The 22,422-nt window shown below is 51.8% G+C and overlaps 3 protein-coding genes across 5 annotated transcripts; all 3 read left to right on the top strand.

Annotated features, from left to right (window-relative positions):
* The first annotated feature begins 354 nt into the window (after window positions 1-354).
* Window positions 355-15,008, top strand: SFPQ (splicing factor proline and glutamine rich). Of its 3 annotated transcripts, none has more exons than XM_074162259.1 (12): window positions 355-999; window positions 1,349-1,537; window positions 1,632-1,933; window positions 2,048-2,143; window positions 3,012-3,208; window positions 3,494-3,578; window positions 3,882-3,999; window positions 4,219-4,267; window positions 4,347-4,468; window positions 13,423-13,467; window positions 13,747-13,822; window positions 14,809-15,008. In XM_074162259.1, the coding sequence occupies exons 1-10, from the start codon at window positions 355-357 to the stop codon at window positions 13,441-13,443; spliced, it is 1,824 nt and encodes a 607-aa protein (XP_074018360.1). In that variant the 3' UTR covers window positions 13,444-13,467; window positions 13,747-13,822; window positions 14,809-15,008. The 3 variants fall into 3 exon arrangements, with proteins under 3 accessions (XP_074018360.1, XP_074018359.1, XP_074018358.1); XM_074162258.1 differs by lacking the exon at window positions 14,809-15,008 and adding an exon at window positions 14,709-14,785; XM_074162257.1 differs by lacking the exons at window positions 13,423-13,467; window positions 13,747-13,822; window positions 14,809-15,008 and adding an exon at window positions 7,091-9,254.
* A 1,844-nt stretch (window positions 15,009-16,852) lies between these two features.
* Window positions 16,853-18,368, top strand: TMEM35B (transmembrane protein 35B). The gene is made up of 3 exons (XM_074162199.1): window positions 16,853-16,967; window positions 17,620-17,800; window positions 17,892-18,368. Exons 1-3 carry the CDS (start codon window positions 16,860-16,862, stop codon window positions 18,020-18,022), a joined length of 420 nt encoding a protein of 139 aa, XP_074018300.1. The 5' UTR covers window positions 16,853-16,859; the 3' UTR covers window positions 18,023-18,368.
* Window positions 18,064-21,553, top strand: LOC141474127 (platelet-activating factor receptor-like). Its single transcript, XM_074161847.1, has 2 exons — window positions 18,064-18,105; window positions 20,555-21,553. Exons 1-2 carry the CDS (start codon window positions 18,064-18,066, stop codon window positions 21,551-21,553), a joined length of 1,041 nt encoding a protein of 346 aa, XP_074017948.1.
* Window positions 21,554-22,422: the final 869 nt, after the last annotated feature.

The following is a 22,422-nucleotide window of genomic DNA, read 5'->3' as shown; positions in this document are numbered from 1 at the left end:
CGCCGATCAAACTGCCCAATCAGCACACAGGAGGTCAACGGATCATCCCGTGCGAACGTCGGCGGTCAAATGAGCCAATCGGCAGAGGGCAGGTTCCTTACCAATGAGATCAAAGAGTTGACGGAATAGAGACATGCTATTGGTGACTCCACCTATCGGTCCTCCTCGCTGAGGCCGGTGATTGGCTAATGGGGAGGAGGGGGTGGTTTCCGGGGGCGGGGAAACTATATTAGGGGCGGACAAAGGCGGCGGCGAGGCCGTTCAGCTCGCCGCCATTTTGAGCAGCGGGCTCTGAGGAGCAGCAGCTGCGGCCGGAGCACCTCTCCTCTTCCTCCTCCTCCCTCCACCACCACCATGTCGCGGGATCGGTTCCGTAGCCGTGGCGGCGGCGGAGGTGGCTTCCACCGGCGCGGTGGCGGCGGTGGCCGCGGCGGCCCCAACCACGATTTCCGCTCTCCGCCGCCCGGCATGGGCATGGGCCAGAACCGCGGCCCCATGGGGGGCGGCCCGCAAGGCCCAGGCGGCCCGCCGGGCGGAGGCCCGAAGCCCGAACCTCCGAAGCCACCCGCCTCGACTTCTGCACCGCCTTCTTCGTCCTCTTCAGCCGCCGCCACCACGGCGGGGCCTGCTGGCAGCCAGGCAGGCCCGGGAGCGCCTCCGCCGTCAGCGCTGCCCGCGGGGCAGCCGCCGCAGCAGCAGCCCCCGGTGTCGACGCCCTCCTCGGCTCCCTCCGGCCCGGGGGGACAGCCGCAGCCCAAGCCGAGCCCCAGCCCTACCCCGGCCGGCGGCCCTAAGAAAGGACAAGGACAGTCGCCCGGCGGCGGGCCCAAGGGACCCGGCGGCCCCCAGCAGGGGCCCGGCGGGCCGCACAAAGGCGGGCCGGGGCACCGCGGCGGGCCGGGCGGAGAGCCGCGGGGCCGCGGGCAGCAGCACCAGGGACAGCAGAGCCTCTCCTCGCAGCAGGGCTCGGCCGGCGGCGGCGAGAAGCTCTCGGACGAGGTGAGTCACCGTCGGCCCCCCTTCCCCCTCCCCGAGCCACAAGATGGCGACGGCCGGGGACGGCGGTTCCGCGCGCCCGCGCCGCCATCTTGAGGGGAGGAGCGCGGGGGCCGGGGCGGGGGGGCTCGGGTGAGGCGAGGGGGACGGCGGCGGTGGCGAGCGCAGGAGGGCTGCGGGCACCCTAAATATGATCTGCGTATTTCCTAGGTGCCCAGGCAGCTCCCGACTGCGGCCTGGAGGGGTCTGTGGCAGCCTGGGTTTGTATTCGCTCGCGGTGCCCTGGGGGTGCTCAGGGCCGAAGCGTGGGGGTGCAGGCGGCGATGGCTCGAACTGGTCTGCTTCTTTGTAGGGATTTAAAGCAAACCTCTCTCTGCTGAGGCGACCCGGGGAGAAGACATATACTCAGCGTTGCCGTTTGTTTGTTGGGAATTTGCCTGCTGATATAACAGACGAAGACTTTAAAAGACTGTTCGCCAAATATGGGGAGCCAGGAGAGGTTTTTATCAACAAGGGGAAAGGCTTTGGATTCATTAAATTGGTAGGTGTTTGTATTAAGCGTCCTTCCGCTTAATTCTTACGAAATAGTAATTTACACTTTGATTTTCTAAATCTGGATCTTAAAATTTCCTCAGGAATCCAGAGCTCTTGCAGAAATTGCGAAGGCAGAACTGGATGATACCCCCATGAGGGGTCGACAGCTCCGTGTTCGGTTTGCCACACACGCTGCTGCTCTTTCAGTGCGCAATCTTTCACCCTATGTGTCCAACGAGTTGCTGGAGGAAGCTTTTTCCCAGTTCGGTCCAGTGGAAAGAGCTGTTGTGATTGTAGATGATAGAGGTAGATCAACAGGAAAAGGCATTGTTGAATTTGCATCAAAGCCAGCTGCAAGAAAAGCATTTGAACGGTGTACTGAAGGAGTGTTTTTGTTGACAACGTAAGTATTTTGGTGCTTAGGATTTCTAGTTTTAAGCTGAGTAAAATTGTTGGCTTAGAGTTTTTCGGAGTGGAGATTCTTATGGGGGAGTAAACCGGGTATTTTTGTGTTCAGCACTCCTAGGCCGGTTATTGTGGAACCGTTGGAACAACTGGATGATGAAGATGGTCTTCCAGAAAAGCTTGCTCAGAAGAATCCGATGTATCAAAAGTAGGCACTATCTTTTGGTCTGAAGAGTATATAGATGATGGATGTAGTATTGTCCCAGGCTGTGGAGGCGGTGGAGTAATTTTTCAGAAACAGGCTTTGAATTTTGAGTAGTACTTTCAGTTCTTGGGGGTTTTTGGTAGTAGTTTGTCTGGTAGTCGGTCTTGTTTGTATGAGAAAGTTTTTGAAATTACTTGCTTTGATTAAAAACTGTTAACAGTTTAAAGGCAGTGTCTTTGAAAACAGTGTAGATTAGTATAGTGTTCCTAAAACGTTGAAATGCTTAACATTGCTAATATATGGAAAGCTTTTGAACTCTGCTAGTTTTGTTGCATTAATTATTGAATCCTAGACTTCAGTTTCTTTATAAGACAAAACAGACTATTGGCCCTCAGGCATCTTGAAAACTATTTAAGTTGTTATTTCTTGCCTTTTACGCAATGCTTTGGGTAAGTTGGCACTGCAGAAGCCCATCTCTCCATATGCTGTTTGGAGGAGCTGTAGCTACTCGGGCAAAGGCCTGTCTGGTTTGAGGGTTTTGTTGCTGGCAGCGGAATGTCTAAGGCAGAAGTTCAGAACAAGATAAATGTACAGTAGAACTGTAAACGGAAAGATTTGCTTGGATGTGATAGTGCAGGAGTCTCCATATTTGCTACAGTAGTCGCAAAATTTATTTACATTAAATGCTTCTCTTTAAGAGTGTAAAATGCTGTGCTGTTCCCAGCATTCCCTCACAGCAAGTTTTCTATCATGTAGTTGTGAGGTATTTTCAGGGCTCCTTTGATGTTCCCTGATAATTCTGTTTGTGATCTTTTATTGACCTTCAGCTCCCAGCTTTACCCAGTCTGAATAAGCATCTTCCTGTCCGCAGGGAAAGAGAGACTCCTCCCCGCTTTGCTCAGCCTGGCAGTTTTGAATTTGAATATTCCCAGAGGTGGAAATCTTTAGATGAAATGGAAAAACAGCAGAGAGAGCAAGTGGCAAAAAACATGAAAGATGCCAAGGACAAACTTGAAAGTGAGATGGAAGATGCTTATCACGAGCATCAGGCAAACCTCTTGCGTCAAGGTAATTGGCTCTGAATTCTGTATCCTCTTTTTGCTTTAAATGTACGGCTGTTGAATGGTTTGGTGAAAAAATTAATGCTTCCTACTGCTAACTTGAGAATTTCAGGCTTAAAGAGCAACTAGTAGTTTTTCAGTTTTTTATTTAAATGAAGTGTTGTTATGAATAGTGATGCTTAGAAGGCAGCTGTCTGCTGTAGTGCAGATAAGGCTGATCTAATTCAAATCTGACACGATTAAATCTGGCATGAGTTTGTGAAAAAGCTGCTGACAAGCTTCATTTCTGTAGACCTTATGAGGCGTCAGGAAGAGCTGAGACGTATGGAGGAGCTCCATAACCAAGAAATGCAGAAACGCAAGGAAATTCAGCTGAGGTTGGTTTGGCTTTCATGGGATTTTCTTAATGTTACATTTGTCATTATTTTTTTTTAAAGTGACTTACATGAAAGTTTTTATTTTTCAAGAAACACCATTGCTGCTTCAGTTTGTGTATGAGAAATTGAACTGCAGTGTAAGTTTCTCTTTGAGTGTTTGAATATCGAGTGTTTTTGTTTTTTTTTTTTTTGCTTAAGTGTTATCATTCAATGCCTTTTAAATTGCTGCAGCAGGTGATGTTGGTGAGAAGTGTTGTGTGTGTTGCAATGCTGAGCTCTAACTGTCTGCTTTGGGGTGATCAGGCAGGAGGAGGAGCGTCGCAGGCGGGAAGAGGAAATGATGATCCGTCAGCGGGAGATGGAAGAACAAATGAGAAGACAGAGGGAAGAGAATTATAGTAGAATGGGTTACATGGATCCAGTAAGTGAAATCATGATGTTTTGTGGATACGCTACCATGTTCAGGAAGTTTTTGGATGTATTTTTGAGATTTGATGCGTTTTGCTTCCTTCAGGTTAGATAATGCAATGTCTTTGTGTAGGTGAGATGGTAGTAGTTGGCTGTTCGTGTGCTTTATCTCCTGAAAGGTATGGATTTTGGTAGTTTATTATCAGTGCTAAAATTTGTTTCTTCTATGCAGCGGGAGAGAGACATGAGAATGGGTGGTGCCACCACAATGAACATGGGAGGTAAAGAATTTTTAAATAATCACTTTATGTGGTTAACTTAAAAATGGTCAGAATATGATTATGTATTTCTCTTTCTTAGATCCTTATGCTTCTGCAGCCCAGAAATTCCCACCTCTGGGAGGTGGTGGCGGCATAGGTTATGAAGCTAATCCAGGAGTTGGCCAAGCAGCCATGAGTGGGTCTATGATGGGAAGTGACATGGTAACGTATCCCGTGGGGGCTCTCGTTCAGCACAAGGGAGATGTTGTGGTTGGGAATTGAGTTCTCTGCCAGTGTTCGGATGGTTGTGTACATTTCACTGTTAACTGCTGAATCTCTTGTCAGGTGTTTAACACGAAGACTAGTGTGGCAGTACATAGTGCTAGATTAGTTCTTAACCATTATGGTAGCTTACACAGTCGCAAGTTGTTTATAAGTAAATTCAAATGTGCTCTCAAGCATATTTGCAATTAACTCTGACTTTATTGGACTTCGGAAATTCTGCGTCACTGTTAGGCTTGGAAGGATTTTTTTTTTTATATAAATTCTAGAGAATCTGACAAATTTCATAATTCAAGTACATCTGTAGCAGCTTTTCAGTAATTTGATACTCTGTACTTATGGACAAGAGAGATTTTTGTTCTCCTTTCCAATGTATAACACTGCATTTATTTTGGCCCTTCCAAGCCTAGTTAGGATTGATGCATGTTGGTATGGGTATGCTGTTAATTCAAAAATCTGCGCTCATGTCTAGTTAAGCAGCAGATTAACTTAAGTAATCAATGGTAAACAGCATATCACTTACTCCATATGCTGGTGTTTGCCATAGAAGAGCAGAAATGCTGTTTTTTAGCTTAAACATATTCCAGCGATCCTTGACTGTAGCCATTTTGTGATTCCTATCTCACAGAGGAATGAGCCTGTTCTTGTTTTCCCGTGTTGGGCATGACTATGTAGGTAGAATTTGTTAAAGCTATGGCATATCTCACTTTCCGAGGTATGTTTTTGGCACACTATATGTGTGAATGGGCGTTGAGCCTGCTTGGTGTTAGCACACTGAAGCAATACGGATGTAGATTAAAGAAGTGCTTAATGAGTCGGATGGAAATCGATGTTGGCTTAGGTGGCAATATTAGTGTGCTTTCACCCTCCTGAAGGGGTGTACACTCTGTATCACAAGCTGAAGTAAATGATTTTTGGGTGGGTTTATGCCTCTGGCTTAATGTGGTGAGCTACCAGAGTAGCTTCTCAGGTATCTTCCGTTTTTTTTTTGGGGAACCATGTCTTTGGAATGATAACTTCTCAGAGCATCATTGATTCAGTAGACAGTGCTGTTGGCCTTAATGTATCTATATAATCTACTGATATTTAAGCAGTTCCTGAGTTTCCCGTGACCAGTTAGGCAGTCTGTGGTGAATGCTGTGTACATTTTTCTCCTGAAAATCCTGGTCCAGGTGCATGCTGAACTTGTGTTATACTTGAAAATGTGATCTGGTCAAAAAGTGTGACAGTAAGATGGTTTAACTGCCTTGAGTTTCTTAGGATGGGGACCTCTGCCACACAGTGCTGTCACAGTGACTGGGCTGATACCTTTTAAACAGAATTGGAGATAAGCTGCCATGAATTAGGCAGAAAGGACCTATGTAATCTTTCTGAAATTCCTTTCTTGGAAGGATTGAAACTAACATTCAGAAGTCAAGAACTTGAAGTGTGAATTTTCAGTTGCAGATACCTTTTTGTAACAAGCAACCTACCATTGGTCTGTTACTCGGTAGCGGAAAACTTGCTTGAAATGAAAGTTTAGAGCTATCTTTGACTTCCCAATTTGTCAGTTCTCTAGATTGAATGCTGATCACACCTGCTGATACAGTAACTGAATGAAGTACGTGCAGCTAGAGGTGCTAGTGAAAATACCTGAAGTCTCTGCTTTATTGCAGGGTTTTTTAGCTTTTACATCTTGGTGTGAAACCTTTCAACGCTGTGAAGTTGTGAATTTTCCAAGAGCCTGTGGTGAAGGTGGGGTGGGAAGGGAGATATTGACCCTTTGTGCATAGCTCTAACTGGAAACACTGAATAAATTGTAGCTCTCTGAACACGTTTTGCATATTATACAGCAGCAGTTCCGGAGTACTTGGGATTTTAACAAATGCAAGTCTTTGATCGAGCAATTGCGTTGGTTAGGTAAATCACTGGTCATTAGCTTTTTTTTTTCACATTTTTTTTTTCTTCTTGCAATCCAGTAGTGCTCACAATCAGGTTTGGTTACTGCCTAAGGCCTCTGCAGTTTAGTCAGCAGACCGTAGTCTTAACCCCATCTTGAAAAGCACATGGTCTCTATTGCAGCACATGCCATTAACTGGTGAGTAGGCATTCTGTTTACAGTGACATTTTATGAATGTCAGCTCATACTTCAGTGACCTGAAGATTGGTTCTCTGGCTAGGCTTATTTGGAAATGACAGTGATGCAATCTAAGCTTTTATTGCACTAAAGGTGAGAAGTTTGCAAGCTATTTGCATTAACTTGGTTGAAAATTGCTAGAGCTCATTTGGAAAAGTTGTTAATTCACATCTGCACTAATGCTTACATTTCTAGCACTGCAGGGAGGATCTGTTCTTTGTAACAGATGTATGAGAATGCATCAAGTGGGAACATACCTCAAGGCATGTATTACAATAAACTAATTTTTAAATTACCCTTTTTTCCTTTCTATGTTCCCGGTACCTGTGGATCGGCTCAATGGTGATTGTATCGACGAACCTTGACTGCGGAACCTTCTAAAAATATATACTTAACACACATGGACATCAACTACATATAATGAACTGTTAATTCTGTTCCAATAGCGTCCTGAACGCTTTGGGCAGGGAGGTGCGGGGCCTGTGGGTGGCCAGGGTCCTAGAGGAATGGGGCCTGGAACACCGACAGGATATGGTAGAGGGAGAGAAGAATATGAAGGCCCAAACAAAAAGCCCCGATTTTAGATGTGACCTGTAGTTTCATTCCAGTTTGTTTTTGTCTGTCTTGTTTAGACACCAACTTTTTAATTCTTGCATTTTAGTAAGAAAGCTACGTTTTTATGGATGTTAGAAACTTACTGACCTAATATTTGTAAGTGGTCTGTTTGGGCGAGTACAATTTAATTATGTAATGCAGTGTTTCAAAACAAATTTAGCTGTTTTTTTGATGTATAACGTCCCTAACTTGATGGCAGTGTACCTTGTGCCACTGAATTCCCAAAGTGTACCAACTTTTTTTTACTGTGCTTCAAATAAATAGAAAACTAAATGTAGTAACTCTTCTTGCCATTCGTGGTTAAACATACGAGGCTGAATCCCACACCTTCCGCAGTAAAGCGAGAGTCTCGAGCAGAGGTCAAACTAGACCAGGGTGTGGAACTGCAGTGAAGAGAGAGAGATCTCTTCCCGTAATGCCTCTAGCTAAAGATTGGGTCAAATAGTAGCCTAACTTGCCAGTAGGTGCAGATTTTTTGAGCATTAATTGTGCTGCAATAAGAAAGCAAATCTTGCAAGTGCTGTAAGATACACTAATTCAAGCTACGCTGCAAGCAGTGCAGTATGTAACGACTTGCATATTTTAGCTACGGATAACGGGTGGTGGGATGGTAGCACTTACCACCTTGGCAGTTACTGCTTGGAATCTTTTAAAGACTTTAAGCAGAAGACTAGCAATGGTTATTTTAAAATAAATTGATAGAATGACTTGTATTGGCTGACTTCCTAACTAAAGGATTGTTAATGTGATATTTATATGCTCTTAAGCTGTCTGAGATTACAGGATCTGGCCTTGCTCCGTATTGTATACTCACCTGAAATTGCTTGGCAAAAAGACCAGAAGTGATTAAGGTTAACTTGCTTATGTCCTCATGCTAATTGGGTGGACTAATCTGCATAGTTGAGAATACAATCATTTGTATAATGGGGACTGCAGGAACTATCCTTCAATCGTGTAGCTGGTGGGCAAATCCTAAAAACCTGTATGTAAAATACAGAAATTGGCTTGCTTGCATGATGGTTATCGCTCTTTTATTATTGATGTTTGGAGATAATGCATCAAAAGTAGTATCTGAATCTGGAGTTCAATAGTTAATACTACACAGTGCAAATAAACTCCCTTTAAGGTTCTTTTGTAGAAGATTTGATGAATTCGTTAGCTTGCTGTTCATTTTATTAAGCCCCAGAAGAATTTCAAAGCATTCTGGACTCACTGATAAGGTAGTTGCTCTGTTTATTATTACACTCTACTAGATAAGCTGGGAACGTGACTTCCCAGTGCAAAATAACTTGGTGTTAATGCAGGATACGTCAACCTGCTTGGCACAAAGTAGGTAAACTTAGTTTGGCTGTACTTCACAGGATTCCCCAAGAACCGAGCATTCTGTGAGTAGCTTTAAGCTTCCAAAGATCTTTCCATTCCTCGTGCTAAGCATTGGCTAATTCTAAATTCTATGTTAAATTTTCTCTGTGGTTAAAACTTGAGTGTCAGATTGCAGTATTTCAGAGTGCAGACGATCCCTCTTGAAGTATTCTTAAGTGATGTTACTCCTTAAATGAAAAAATGGCATGTTGTGAAATGCTGATACCAGGTAACACCGACTTTGACTATTAAGCGCACTAAATAGTGACTCAGCTTATTTGGTGAATGCTGCTTTATTTTCCCAGAGAAGTTTGGGGGTTGATAATACGCTACAACAACGAATTGCTCTTCAGGAAATTCTGAATTGGCGGTTCCTAAACTGCAGGCCAAGTATGTGGGAGTACTTCTATTGGGTACTTAGTTTAAAAATCAGCAGTACCGATGCAATTTGCTTTATTGAAGTAGTATTAAATAATGCATATGTTTTCCGGAGGGTGTTCATGGGACACCCACAAAAGGTGAAGGTGTCTGAGATGGGGAATTTTGAACGTAAACATTAAATTAATTTTTTCAGTTTATTTTTCAGATTACATGTCATTCTTTATTAAAGAGATGCTGGTGCATATCCTAAAGTATGTTCTTTTGTAGTTCTGTAACTTGGAAGAGTGAAGGATGCTGATGTCCTTGTACCGTACAGAGGTGGTCTTTTGGTACCCCTGTTTTGTACGTAAGCTACCGTTGCTAGGTATTAAAAATAGCTGAGTTGCAAAACCATGACTAGTAAATACATTGAAAGATTTGGCAGTTTTCAAAATATCTCTGAAAGTTTGGTTAAATGTAGCCTTGTTGTAGCTGCATAAGCAGAATTTCTAAAATAAGTTCTGCTTTGAGTTGCATGTATTAAACAGGCGTACAATTAACTAGCCAACTTCTTTTCAAGACTTTTTAAAGGTGGTGTCTTAAAAGCTGGCAAACATGTCAACTTGAAAATCTGATAAATGTGGGAGGCGAGAAAGTTACGTTCCTTTGATCTGTTCCTATGAGGTTTTGGACTTTTTTTATAAAATCAGATTTATATATAATTGAACCTCTAAAACCACTTAGAAAAGTGCTTTGTTGGTCAGACCTGGTTTTAGATGGTCTGGATCACATAACACATTTTTTGTACTGGACTTGCAGGACATTGGCTGTTGCAATTTAGCTCGCTTTATCAAAACTGAGCCCATTTTGACACTTAGATTTCTAAAAACTGCAGCATGTAGAAACTGGTATCGCTATACATATATCTTCACACTTTCTCATAAATGAATACAGAATAATCTTTATCTTTTGGTGTAGACACATTACACTAATCATTTATACAGCTGATGAGAAACTGAAACTGCTTTTGAGATTTTGTGGTATTTTTGTGGTAGAAAAAAAATTATTGGCTTCTCCTTGGCAACCATTTACTGTGGCAGCAAGTTTTTGCTGGAGTTTGAGACTGCAATTTACACTTAAAACTAGTGGCCTGCTACATAACTGCACTTAGCCAGCATTTCTGCAGTTCATAACTGTGAGGAACGTAGTACCACAAATGGCAATGGACATTAGGACCCGGATGTAGTATTCCTGCTTGCTCCAAGATTCTCATTGCCGACTGCGTCCAGGTAGGTAACAAGCAATATAATCTAAACTTGGTGACTTTCTATGTAATCTTATACTGTGGGTATTCTGACATCACACTTCTGACTGTGGAATTACAGTGCAGCACTCTTCATACCTGTATGTTAAGCTTGCATCAAAGCTGCGTGGTTTTCGGTTTTAAGCTTTGTCTTTGTTCAGAGTCAATAAGCAACTTGCTGTGATTCTTAGATAAGTAATTTCAGACCCGATTCCTTTGTGCATATGACTCGGCTTGTGTGGCTTTTTCTTAGTTCCAATGTAATGAAGATATTCTTAGGTGAGCTTTGTGGGGAAGAGGGAATGTGATCTTTTAACTCACTTAACTAGTCAACAAGGTGCTATCAGTGCCTAGAAAAGGACTGTTGAAACTTTTCTGTAGTGACCAAGTGGCCCATCTGCAGTGCATCCCTTTGTAGAGTCTTGGCTCAGCAGGAAACGCGTTAGTAATCACTGCTCTAGTCTTGTGTGCACTTCGGGATAGTCACTTGCTGCTGGTACAGGCAGCCTTGAGACTGATTTGGAGTATTTTTGAGGACATACAAATGAGTGCTTGAATGAATATCCCCGTGAGTAGTTTCACAGAGCTTATTGGACATCTCATTTGCCTTTATTTTAATCTTTGATAGACAAGCGTAATACATTCCTCTGCCTTTAATTGACAGTGATGAGATTCTGTATTTCTGCCTCGTAGAGTCATCTTGGTAGCATAATGCTCAATTTCATTTTTCATCAGTCTTGGGGATGTAATTCTAAACTCTTTGCATTACTAGAAATACTGAATGTAGTGTTTCAGGATTAACATGCTCACGTGTCCAGACATCCAGACACGCTGATCTCCAGCTCTTTTGCATTAGCTCTTGAACCTGAATTGCAGGGTCCCTTGTTCCAGCACACGATCTAGCTCTTGTCTGATGTTCAGTTTATTTTGGAGGTGGTGTAATGTGTTTTCCCGCTTGTTCTGCAAAGTTCTGCTTTGCATACTTGTTCCTGGTATTATTGTCACATTTTGAACCCTTCTGTGTTACTTTCCAGGCAAGACTCTTGCTGGTGACCAGGGGATCTGCTCGACAGCCCTGCCCTCTGCCGTAGGTCTCTCTCCATGTTCCACTGAAAGCTTCAGTAGCAGCTGCACCTTAAGATCATAATAATAGGTCTTTGGTTACACCTCAGTGAGTGTACCCGAGCTATAGAGGGTCAATCAGTGACACTGCTTGTCACCAAGTCAGTTTGGCTTTTTGTGATGGCTTACTCTTACCTGTGACCAGAATTTAGTAGCAAAACTGATGGCAGTATGCATACTGTCATGTAGCAACACTGAATTATTAATCTTTAAACCAATGCTCAGATCTGACTTAGTTTTTCCAGTGTGATCTGGATACTTGACTTGACCTGCAGGAATGTCGTTGGAGGGGTTTTTGGCACATCTGCCTTGTTCTACGTACTTGAACTAGCGGGTTTTTGACACTCTTGGAGCAAGCAATCGGTGACTGAACCGTGGGTCTCGTACCAGCTCTGACTGCAGTAATGAAACTCGGTGTGGTAGCTAACTTAAACGCAAATAGCCATGTCTGCTCTAAGTCAGCCTGTAACGAGTGGGTACAAGAAATGACATTTAAAGTGCTTGCATTGTGTTTCATCTTGGTTTTACCTGTGTGTGAAATACACTTTTTCTCAAAAGCTTATCTGAAGCTCAGAAGTGTGGTGTCAGAATACATATGCGTACCTGGCTGGCCCTCGGAGCCAGACACTGGTGCTGTCAGGAGAGAGCACAGCATAGCGTGGATGGGGGCTTTACTGTAACATTAAGCATACAAAGTGTTGATTTGCTTGCAGTTTTCCCCATAGCTAAACACTGAGGCCTGTGAGTAGTTTTAGGACTTGAGCAGTAATGGGGTTGCATGTCTCTGTTAATCATTGCCAGCTGCAGTGACACGATCAGGAAGGCCAGTGTTTGGTTCCATTATGTTAAACAAGGCTCAGCATGTTGGAAAGGATGCATTAAAAGTCTGCTGTTCTGGGTAATTACTTGGCTTCTTCCATTACTAGCAAGTTTGGAATCAGCTAATTAGCTTCAGATTTTTTTTTTTTTTTCCTCTCCATGCCAGCTAGTGGGGCTGTTAAATAGCTGCTTACTGGAAAAGGCAAAAAAGGGAGGATTGGCCTTCTCCCACCTCTGTCATTGCTGCTAGATAATGATTGACACGTTAGGACTTGGCTGTGCAATCCCGCAGTGGTCTGTGAACACCCCATCTCTCTAAATGTTGCTTCTGAACACCAGTACTGAAGAGCTAACTGGGGAGGGATGGGAGGAGTGTGCCTATAAGCGAATCTGGAGTGTTAAAAGGATGCACAAAGATATAGTATCCCTTATGCATGGTGTTTGTTGCTATGGCATAGAACAAAACGTGCATATTATACTTCTGCTCCTGAGGGCCACAATAAAAACCCAGGTGGTGGGTTTGAGACTAAACTTGAACTTGGCCCTGCCTGGTCAGATCCCACTGTGACCATGGTGGGATTTGCCTCCCAACCAGAGGCGTGCACAGAAAACCTCGTACTGCTGCATCCCCAGCTGCTGCCCACGGCAGTGTGCCCTCACCTTAGCTCTAGTGAACGGGGGGGGGCTTCAGAAGGGGAGAATCTGGTGCCGAGCATAAAAGCAGTTGACTGAGAGCGCTGATCCCCAGTGTCTTCCTTCGGCTTCTGAAGCGCTTGTGGGGCTATTGACCCCAGGGCTGTTAGGAGTCAGTCCAGGGACATCGCACTCCTTCACGAAGGGGAAGAAAGAGGGCAGGAGACAGCAGACCAGGGTAAAATAGCTGAAGTAGCTTAACAAAAATTGTTAATGCCTTCACATAAGGGATAGTATACCTCTGGCTGCAATCAAACCTCACTGTACTCAGGCTGGGGGTTGACGGTTTGTGCTCAGACAAGGTGCAGTTCTTCAGTCAACTACCTGCATATTACTTCATCTCTTTACAAGTGTTTAGGTTAGCCTATTTCTGCCCCTTATTCTTAAATTCCCCCTCATAACTAATCAGTCCATGTATGTTAAAACCTTATTTTTTAAGTTAGTTTTTGAAATGGTCAGAATTTGTTGTGTATTACTATAATAACTTCAGTTGTTATCCTTTAGGTGAAGATGAAAGCTGAGTGAAGCCGGAGTGCTCATCCATGGGAAGTAAGCATCAGTTCCAGTCTTGTTCTGAACGGGTGAAGTAATACAGGCTTCTGGCCACTTGGTGTTCAGTCACTGAGTACCTGGGAATTGGAGAATATTGGGAAATCGGTGTGTGTGAAACGTGTAGGGTAGAACTAAGATCCCGCTGTGGGGTTAACACCCCGGCTCCAGCTGGGCCGTGGTATTGTGGAGCCAGTGGTTAAAAATAGCTTTCTAGATGTGGGTCTGTACAAAAGGTTTCAAAATCATGGTGAGTCTAACTTGTGGATGTTTTTGCAGTTGAGGAGCCGAGCATGAGCACATCCAGCACGGTGCCCAGTGGTGTGCGGAGGGACCAAGGGGACAAGTTGAGCAAGTGAGTCGCTGGTGTCCTTAGGCTGCTGTGAGAGCGCAGTCGCCCTGTGATGTATTATGTGCTTCTTGCCTGAAGTTTGCCTGTGATTAATCTCAGTTTCACATAAAACTTGTGAATCTTTCTTTTGTAGAGCCAAGATATAACCGTTGTTTGAGGCTTTTCAGCCCCTGCAGCATGAAATAAACTCTCTCCTCTGAATGCTGTGGGGGGTCGAACAAGAAATAACCGTTTCTGCATTCAGGCTCCAGCAAATGGGGGGGTGACTGTCAGCAAAGGAAAGGGGAACAATAGAACAGTTGCTTCTCAAATGTTAGTCCAACTAAAAGTTGTTTAAAAGCTACTTTTCTGAAATGCTTTAATGAACATTGAACTTTCAAAATAACCTGGAAGATGAATTAGCAAATACAAGGGCACGAGCAGGTAGAAATTCAGGGAAATAAATGAACTTGCAGAGCTGCAATTAATGACATTTTCCCTCTAATTTACCACTAAAACTATGAGGGGGAACATCAGGTATTTAAAATCTTGTGTGAGGAGCAACATGCTAAGGTACCTTAACTCAGGAGTGGTGGGTAAGTACCAGCTCAGATAAACCCCAGCTGAACCTGTGAGCGGTGAAGTCAGTGAGATTCCGTTGGTGAATTCCCATTGAATCATGTGTGATTCGTCACCGCTGCTTGTGTTTCTGGGGTAGTAAAACACAAAGCCATTCCCCATCCTGGGAATTTATGAAGTAAATGGAAATGGGAATGCTGGTGATTGAATCTCAAGTCTGGTGTGAGGACTCGGGATCCTGGAGAAGGCGTGGCAGGTGCCTGGCCTGTTGTGAGATTTCTCCTGGTGCCTTCGATGTTCTTGCTCATTGTGTGCTTTGCACTTGCAGCAGAAGCTGAAGTCTGAACGCAGCGAAGAGGAGCCAGGAGCATAGCATTTTTAAAAATAAAATATTTATTTTTTTTTTATAAATGGCTTGTGTTTCATTGCAGAGTGTGTTCAGTGAGTAAGCATTTGCTCAGCGTGAAGAGGTGTGGATGGATGAGACGCTGCCGCAGCCGAGGCTGTAGGGGGGACACAGACCGTGCTTGGATGCTGGAAGGGCTCGGGTCCTCGTGTCCCGCTCTGCACCGCCACAGGCACGGGGGAGAGAACCCCTCATAACCAGTAGAACCTGACAAATACCGAACGCAGTACTGTCTTCCTGCTGTGATTGTGCCGTGGGCTTCCCCTTGTAGTTCAGACGCTGGTTTGAAGCTGGCTGTGCCCCTGGGCAGCAGAGGTGCTGGTGTTGTCCACATCCTGAAAAGGTGCTGTGGTTCCTCGGGCTGGTTTCCGTGGCTTTGTCTCAGCTCCTGCAGGATTATGCAGCCTTTTTTTCCCCCTCAAATTCTGTTATTTTCCAGTAACTTGGCCTAATTTCCACTGTTGCAGCATCGGCTGCTCCCTCTGTGAAACCCTTCCAGCCTGGATGCGATTCCAAGTGCTGAACTTCCCTCCTACACCTCCTTCCTAACAAACCCCGTTCTGCTTTTTGTGTTGAAACGGGATTATTTTTTGGAGAATGGCAAAAAGCCCTCCTGGCCCTCCTGATTTTTGGAGGTGGTGGGTGCCTGGCATGGAGGTTTTCTTGGAGCACCTGTAATTAAAATAATCAGGGGCTGGGGGCAGATATGAGGTACCATGTGGGTGTTGAGAGAGGTTTATCTGCCCTGGGGGGGCTCCCAGCTGGGGTTTGGGGTCGGGATGGGTGGTGTGACCCCGGGCAGGACGGTGACCGGGTGCCCCTTGGGGCAGGCAAACACCCCGGGAAATGATTTTGCAATGTTTGCACAAAAAAACCAACCTCTGTCCCGGCCCCGAGTGGCCCCTGCTCCATGGCGGGGCTGGAGAAAGGAGCCACTGATTTTTGAGCCAAAAGAAGAGGGTTTTGGGGGTGAGTGTCCCCTCGGGAGCAGTGACAAAGGCTCCCTGTGGTAACGGCTGCCGGGAGAAGCCACGATCCCTCCCCGCGGGCGTGAGGGCGCTGAGCGGCCGCAATCTGCCGTTCAGGAGGGTTTGGTGTTTTTTTAATTACTATTTTAATCCTTTTTCCCCCAAGGGACTTCCTGGGACAGGAGGGGCTGGAGCCTGCCCTGGCCCGTCGCTGTTGATCGTCCCGGCGGGGCAGGGAGAAGCTCCGAGCCCTGGGGAGCGGCTCCGGGGGCTGCTCTCCCTGAGGATTCTCCCCGCAGAGATGGGGGGTACAAACAGTGTGTGTGTCCCCCCCCCGGTAAAACCGAGAGCAGCCGGGCTGGGCGCTGGCCGGTGCCTCCGCAGAGACGATTCCTGCTCTTTCATGAATTATTGGCCCTAAAAAAAAAAAAAAAAAAAGCGTTTCCACTCGAGTTCCAACAACGTCAGTGCCCCCCCCCCCCCCCCGCCGGCTCTCGCCCATCCGGGGCGACCGTTCGCGGGATCCCCGGCGCACGGCGATGGCGCAGGCGGTGACGCAGTCCCGGGGAGGGGGGGGGTAATGGGGGGGGGTACACACAGCCACCTCCCGCGCCCCCCCCCCCCCGGGCCTCCCCGCAGCCAGGAAGAAACTCCTGCTGTGGCTGCCCCGTTACCGGCTCCCCCCCGACCACCACCACCCCCCCCCCCCGCGGCTACCACCGTCCCTGCCCGGGCCACCCAGAGCCACCCTGCTTTTGCCCAGCTCGACCCGCTTATGGCACCCACAAAGCCCCAACTGCGGGGTTTTTTTTTGGGGGGGGGGGGGGGGGGGAAGGGAGGTGTCCCGCCTTTTTTTTCACCCAGCTCTGGTTTGGTGGGAGGATGGTGCTGGCCCCGGGGGGGGGGGGGGGGGGCGCATCCCCGGGGGGGTGAAGCTGCAGATGTGAGTACCCCCTGCCCCGGCAGCACCCCAGGGCTGGGATGGGGGGGGGTCCCTGTCCCTGCCTGGGTGGGGGGTGGGGACGGGCCGGGGACCGGGCACGGTGCCGGGGATCCGTCGGTGCCGCCCCGCCCCGCCCGGCCCCGGCCCCGCCCGCCCGTCCCCGCCATGGCGGCGGCGTTCACCGCCCTCCGCGTCCTGCTCGGGCTCTTCTTCCTGCTGACGGGCGCCGTGAAGCTCTCGGACCGGCTCTCGGCCGACCTGCACCGGCACATGGTGAGCGCGCCCGCGGCCACCGGGGGCGGCGAGACGGGGAAGGGGGAGCGGCCCGGGCCGGGCTGGGCTGGGCTGGCTCGGGGGGTGCAGGAGCGAGCCCCCGGGGTGCTGCGGTGAGCCCCTGGGGTGTGTGAGCAGGTCGGGGTGCGAGGCTGAGCACTTTGGGGTGCGGGGATGAGTCCTTGAGAGAGGGGGATGAGCAGGTTGGGGTGCTGGGGTGAGCACTTTGGGGGCGATCAGCAGATTGGGGTGTGGGGCTGAGAGCTTTGGGGGGGGATGAGCCCTTGGGGGGGGGATGAGCACTTTAGGGTGCGGGGCTGAGCCCATCAGGGTGCTGGGGTGCAGGGCTGAGCCCTTGGGGGAAGACGAACAGGTTTGGGGTGCTGGGCTGAGCACTTTGGGGTGCGGGGCTGAGCCTATCGGGGTGCAGGGCTGAGCTCTTGGGGGGGATGAGCAGGTTGGGGTGCTGGGGTACAGGGCTGAGCCCTTTGGGGTGAGCGAGCCTGAGCCGCGCGGGATGCAGGGCAGAGCCTCTCCAGGGAAGGGGCTGATCCAGCCGGGGCGCGGGGCTGAGCGGAGCAGACCCCGCTGGAGGGGCTGTGCCCCCCAGCCCCGGGCTCAGGGCAACTCCGCTCCCCTCCTGCCCTTCCAGAAGTCGGAGTTCGTGCGGTTCGCCGAGGTCTTTCCCCTGAAGGAGTTTGGGTTCGTGCCGGAGCCGGGGCGGTACCTGGAGGTGGTGGGCTGGGTGGAGGTGGTGGCCGGGCTGCTGCTGGCCTTCGGGCCCCAGCTCCTGCAGGAGATCAGCAACTTCGTCCTCAGCGTCATCATGATCGGTGAGAGCGAGCGGGTGCCCACCACCCTGCGCGGGGTCTCAGGGGACCCTCGGGCAGGGACCCCCATCCCCACGCTCTGCTCCTCGCCCAGGTGCCATCTACACGCTGCTGGTGCTGCGGGAGCCCCTGGCCATGTGCGCCCCCGCCACCCTCTGCCTCGGCCTCCTCCTGCTGCTCAACATCCGTGGGCACGCGGACCCCCCCAAGCCCAAGTTCGAGTGACCGGAGGTGGGGAGGACGGAGGGCTCGGCCAGCGGGAAGCGATGCCCTATGATATTTTCATGGACGGCATCGCGTCCTGCGAGGTAACTTGCCACCGGTGCACGGTGTGTCCTCTCCTGCCGCTGCTGGGGACCCTGGTGCTGGTTGTCCCCACGCTGTGGGACCCGTGCTGGTGCTGTGGGGCGGTGGCCGTGGCACCACCGTGGCACTGCCACCACCCCGGCAGCTCCATTGCTAAACTGGCACAAGGTGGCCGGCTCTTCCCGGCGTTTGGCCACGCCGGGCTGGGGTTGGCTCTGCTTTTCTGGGGGCTTTCGTATTTTGGAATAAAGCCTCTTGTTTTTCACGTTTTGCCTCCCCTCTTTATTTCTGCCTCCCCCCACGCTGAGCTGTGGGGGCTGAGGGGATGTCCTGGGGCTGCTGGCCTTGGTCCCCTGGAGCAGCGGCTGGGGACAAGGACTGGGGACAGGCGGGTGGCAGCTGGCGCGGAGGCAGACAGCCGGCAGGGAGAGCCCCCCCGGCTGCCCGGAGCCACCCCGCAATGTGCCAGGCCACTTGCTGCACATCCAAGGGGGTGACAGCGGCAGCGCGCCCGCCCCCAAGCCCTGTGCATGGGCAGGCATGTGCTTTTGGGGGATCTTGCTCCAGTGGTCCCTCCACAGGGATCCCTCCATCACCCCAGATGGGCACGGCCAACCCTATGGATGAACTCCAAGATCATGTTTGAACCCAGTGCATGGCCCGCAAGGTGGCTGGGATGGCTGTGGAGGGAGACTGGCCACCTTGGGATGAGCAGGGGGGCTACAACACCCCCGTACCCCCCAGTAGGACCTGAACTGCCTTGGGGTGGCACCTTGGGATGTCCCAAAGGAGCATCCACAAGTTGCAGGATCACCCGAGCAGCCAGTCGAATGCTCACAGAGCCTGGGGGGATGGGGGTGCCCAGGGTGTTGCTCCCCCTAAATCCAGCTTTGAAGCCAACAAAACACCAAGGGCCGGGGGGAGGGGAGGGGGGGGGCAGATTCCAGCTTTGATCCCTGTTGGGGCATCCCCCTTTTTTCCCCCCACCAGCTGCTGGGTGCGGAAACTTGACCCACCACTGCTTTCATCCCCAGCGTGGGTGGGAAAAAGGCCCTGGGAAACGGTCCTAGACGGGGCTGGGGGCACACAGGGGGGGGCCAGCCGTGCCGGTACCGGCACGGCTGGCCCCCCCCCGTGTGCCCCCAGCCCCGTCAGCCGGCGCAGGGGGTCTTAGTGTGGCTCCAGCAAGGAATCCCCCATTACATACACACGCAGGTGCTCTCCCCACTCCAGCTGCCCTCCCTCAGGCACTAACCCCCCACGGGGAGCTTGGGATGGCAGGCGCGGGGGGGTTGGAGGGGGGGACGGATCAGGCAGTCCCTGCCTCCCCCAGCACTTAAAGCCTTCCCCAGCCTGGCTGGATCAGACAGCAAGGAGCTGCTGGAGCGGACGCAGCCCGAAGCCGGTGGGGTAAGCGGGTGAGATGGAGCATCCTCGGTGGAAACAGGGGTGGGGGAAGGAAAAGGAGGGGAAAGGAAAGGGAAAGGAAAGGGGAAAGGAAAAGGGAAAGGAGAAGGGAAAAGAAAGGGAAAGGAGAAGGGAAAAGAAAGGAAAAGGGAAAAGAAAGGGGGACCACTGAGAGGGCCGGGGGCTCCTTGGCGATCCACGCTGGCTCTGCAGAACAACATGAAGCCCACCAGGATGAGCCTTAAGTTGTCCCCCAGGGCTCGGCAGCTCATCCCTCTGTGCCTTGTCCCCGTGCCGGGTGCTGCTGCGTGTTCTGAATCCGGCCCTGCCCTGCTGGAAAACCCCCGCGGGGTGACTCAGTGCCGTCAAGCGAGGTGTGGGCAGGTGGTGATGGGGGGTGAAATAGCTACAGCCCTGGGATACAGCCGTTCGGCACAACGGGGTTTCCCACGGCCAGACTGGCAAACAGCGGGGTGGCAAACCTGCCCTTGCGCAGGGCTGGGGGGCACGGGGGGCTTCAGCCCCATGCTGGTACCCCCACCCCACGCCGGGGTCCCTCCACTCCGAGGCACTTCCCCATGGGTGCACTGTGGGGGGGTATTTGGGGTGCTGGGAGCAGGATGGGGTGGCCCCCGCAGGCACGTGGCTGCGTGGGAGGTGTTAAGCCCCACAGCTGCCGGTCGGAGCCATCACGGCACCTCCGGGTGCCACCGGCCACGGGCTCTGCCCTGCAGCCACCGTGCAGCTGCGCCTGCCGCTCCCTCGGGAGCACTGGCCGGGTGGCTGCGGTGGCCCCTGGGCTCCCACATGGCGTGGGGGGACGCGGCTGGGCTGGGAGGGGGTCCTGCAGCCCCTTGTCTCCTGCGAGGAGCCGTTGGAGGCTGATCCCCTCCAGCAGATGATGGCATCCCTGTGGGGGGGCTCTGCCTCCGGTGTCCAGTCTCTCTACCAGCCAGAGAAGTCCTATCAAGGTCCATGTCCCTTCCCTGTCCCCTGAAGGCTGTGTTCGGGGTCGTGACACTGACTGCCCACCCATCTTTGCAGGAGCCCGGGATGAACGGCTCGGTGGCAGGGCCCCCCGGCGAGTGCGTGCCCAGCGACCCGGTGCAGTTCGTGCTGGTGCCCGCCGTCTACTGCCTGGTGCTGTGCGTGGGGCTACCGGGCAACCTGGTGGCCTTGCTGGTCTTCTTGCAGAGCGGCAAGGTGAGGAAGGCCATCCGCATCTACCTCATCAACCTCACGCTGGCCGACATCCTCTTCAACCTCACCCTGCCCTTCTGGATCCCCTACTACCTGGCCGGGGGGGACTGGCTGCTCTCGGAGGCCGCTTGCCGCCTGGCCGGGGCCGCCTACTACCTGGCGACCTACAGCGCCGTCACCTTCATGGCGCTCATCAGCTTCAACCGGTACTGTGCCGTGCGGGCGGCGCGGCGGGCGCTGCCGCTGACGGGGCGCCGGGGGGCCGCGCTGGCTTGTACCCTGGCCTGGCTACTGGGGCTGGGCTGCGCCGTGCCCACCCTGGCCGCCCGGCAGACTTTCCCCACCCGTGCCGGGGCCACCGCCTGCTTCGAGCAGCACGGCCGGCAGCGGGCGTACGCCTACGCCATGGTGGGCTTCTTCGCCGCCGCTTTCCTGGTGGTGCTGGGCACCTACGCCTCCATTGCCCGGGCGCTCTCGGTGCCTGCCGCCGCCTCGCCGGGCTCCCACCGGCAGCAGGCGCGCGCCATGGTGCTGGGGATGCTGCTGGTCTTCGTGGTCTGCGTGGCGCCCTACCACCTCACGCTGGCCCCCTGGGTGGGTAGCCGGCCCCCCGTGCCGCCCTGCGAGCCCCCCGCCGCCCTGGACGTGCTGCACACGCTGAGCGTGGCCCTGCTGAGCCTCAACAGCTGCCTCGACCCCCTCGTCTACTGCTTCTCCATCCGGCGCTTCCGCGCCGACCTGGGACGGACCCTGCGCAAGATCGGCCGCTGCCTCCCCCTCTCCCCGCCGGCCCCCACCGGGCCCGTCCCCAGCGTCCGTGTGTCCTCCTTCACCTCCTCATAGCGGGGTGAGCACGGGGGTCCTGCCCCCCGGTTGCCCCAGTGCCACGGTCCCGGTGGGATGGGGTCCCCGGTGCCAGGAATGTGATGGGGAGCAACGTGGGGGGAGCTCTGGCTTTGTGCACCCCCCTCCTCCTCCTAACCGCCCCCTCTCTGTGCATCCCCACGCGCTCACGGGCCCACGGTTTCCCTTCACGCACAGATCCTGCCCTCTGCGTTTGCAGGCACTGGGGGGGTGGCTCATCTGGCAAGGGGGGGCTGAGCCGCTGCACGGGGGGGCTGAGCCATGGTGGGACATGGTGAGATGGGATGGGGAGGGGTGCCCAGAGGTTGCTGTCCCCTCCCAGGGGTCTCCATCCCACGGGGACATGCATTATCAAAGACGCCCGTGGCTGCCCCGGGGGGGCCGTTTGGGGTCCCGTGGCTGGTCCTGTCCTGCAGCATGCCCGAATCCCACCCGCTCTCGGCCAGGATTAAAAATGAATGAGCCAAAGGCTTCCCCAGTCTCTTTGCTGGCAGGCATCTGTGCCACACACCGAGCAGCACCAGCCGCTCCTGCGCCATGGGGCAGGGCTGAGTGTGGGGCAGCCCCCAGCCCCCAGCCCTGGCCCCCCAGCCCCGGCCACGGCTCAGCCCTGGTTCTGCAGCCAGAGCCTGTGCCAGGTCTGCTCCTGCACTGGGGGCTGCTGGGCGCTGCTCCCCCCTGCCCCATCCCCTGCCCACGGGTGGGTGGCCGCGGTGGGCGCAGCGCAGCCCCCAGCCCCACGCCTGCCGCCCACCTTCCCGGTGAGCCCCGCTGTGCGGCGGGGGCGGCGGAGCCGGCGCAGGGCCGTGGGCGGCTGCGTGGGTGGAAGATGGTGTTTTCCCAGCCCT

Source organism: Numenius arquata, chromosome 21 (genome assembly GCF_964106895.1).
Source record: "Numenius arquata chromosome 21, bNumArq3.hap1.1, whole genome shotgun sequence".
In the NCBI taxonomy this organism is placed as follows: Eukaryota; Metazoa; Chordata; class Aves; order Charadriiformes; family Scolopacidae; genus Numenius; species Numenius arquata.
This window is presented reverse-complemented; position numbering and strand designations above follow the sequence as displayed.

Bases quoted from the DNA above. Each gene is read 5' to 3' on its own strand.
- SFPQ (XM_074162257.1), top strand. From the start codon at position 355: ATGTCGCGGGATCGGTTCCGTAGCCGTGGCGGCGGCGGAGGTGGCTTC. The intron at 2,144-3,011 runs GTAGGCACTATC...TCCTGTCCGCAG, and splicing joins AAGAATCCGATGTATCAAAA to GGAAAGAGAGACTCCTCCCC. The intron at 4,268-4,346 runs GTAAAGAATTTT...TCTCTTTCTTAG, and splicing joins CACCACAATGAACATGGGAG to ATCCTTATGCTTCTGCAGCC.
- TMEM35B (XM_074162199.1), top strand. From the start codon at position 16,860: ATGGCGGCGGCGTTCACCGCCCTCCGCGTCCTGCTCGGGCTCTTCTTC. The intron at 16,968-17,619 runs GTGAGCGCGCCC...CTGCCCTTCCAG, and splicing joins CCGACCTGCACCGGCACATG to AAGTCGGAGTTCGTGCGGTT. The intron at 17,801-17,891 runs GTGAGAGCGAGC...CTCCTCGCCCAG, and splicing joins CCTCAGCGTCATCATGATCG to GTGCCATCTACACGCTGCTG.
- LOC141474127 (XM_074161847.1), top strand. From the start codon at position 18,064: ATGCCCTATGATATTTTCATGGACGGCATCGCGTCCTGCGAG. The intron at 18,106-20,554 runs GTAACTTGCCAC...CCATCTTTGCAG, and splicing joins ACGGCATCGCGTCCTGCGAG to GAGCCCGGGATGAACGGCTC.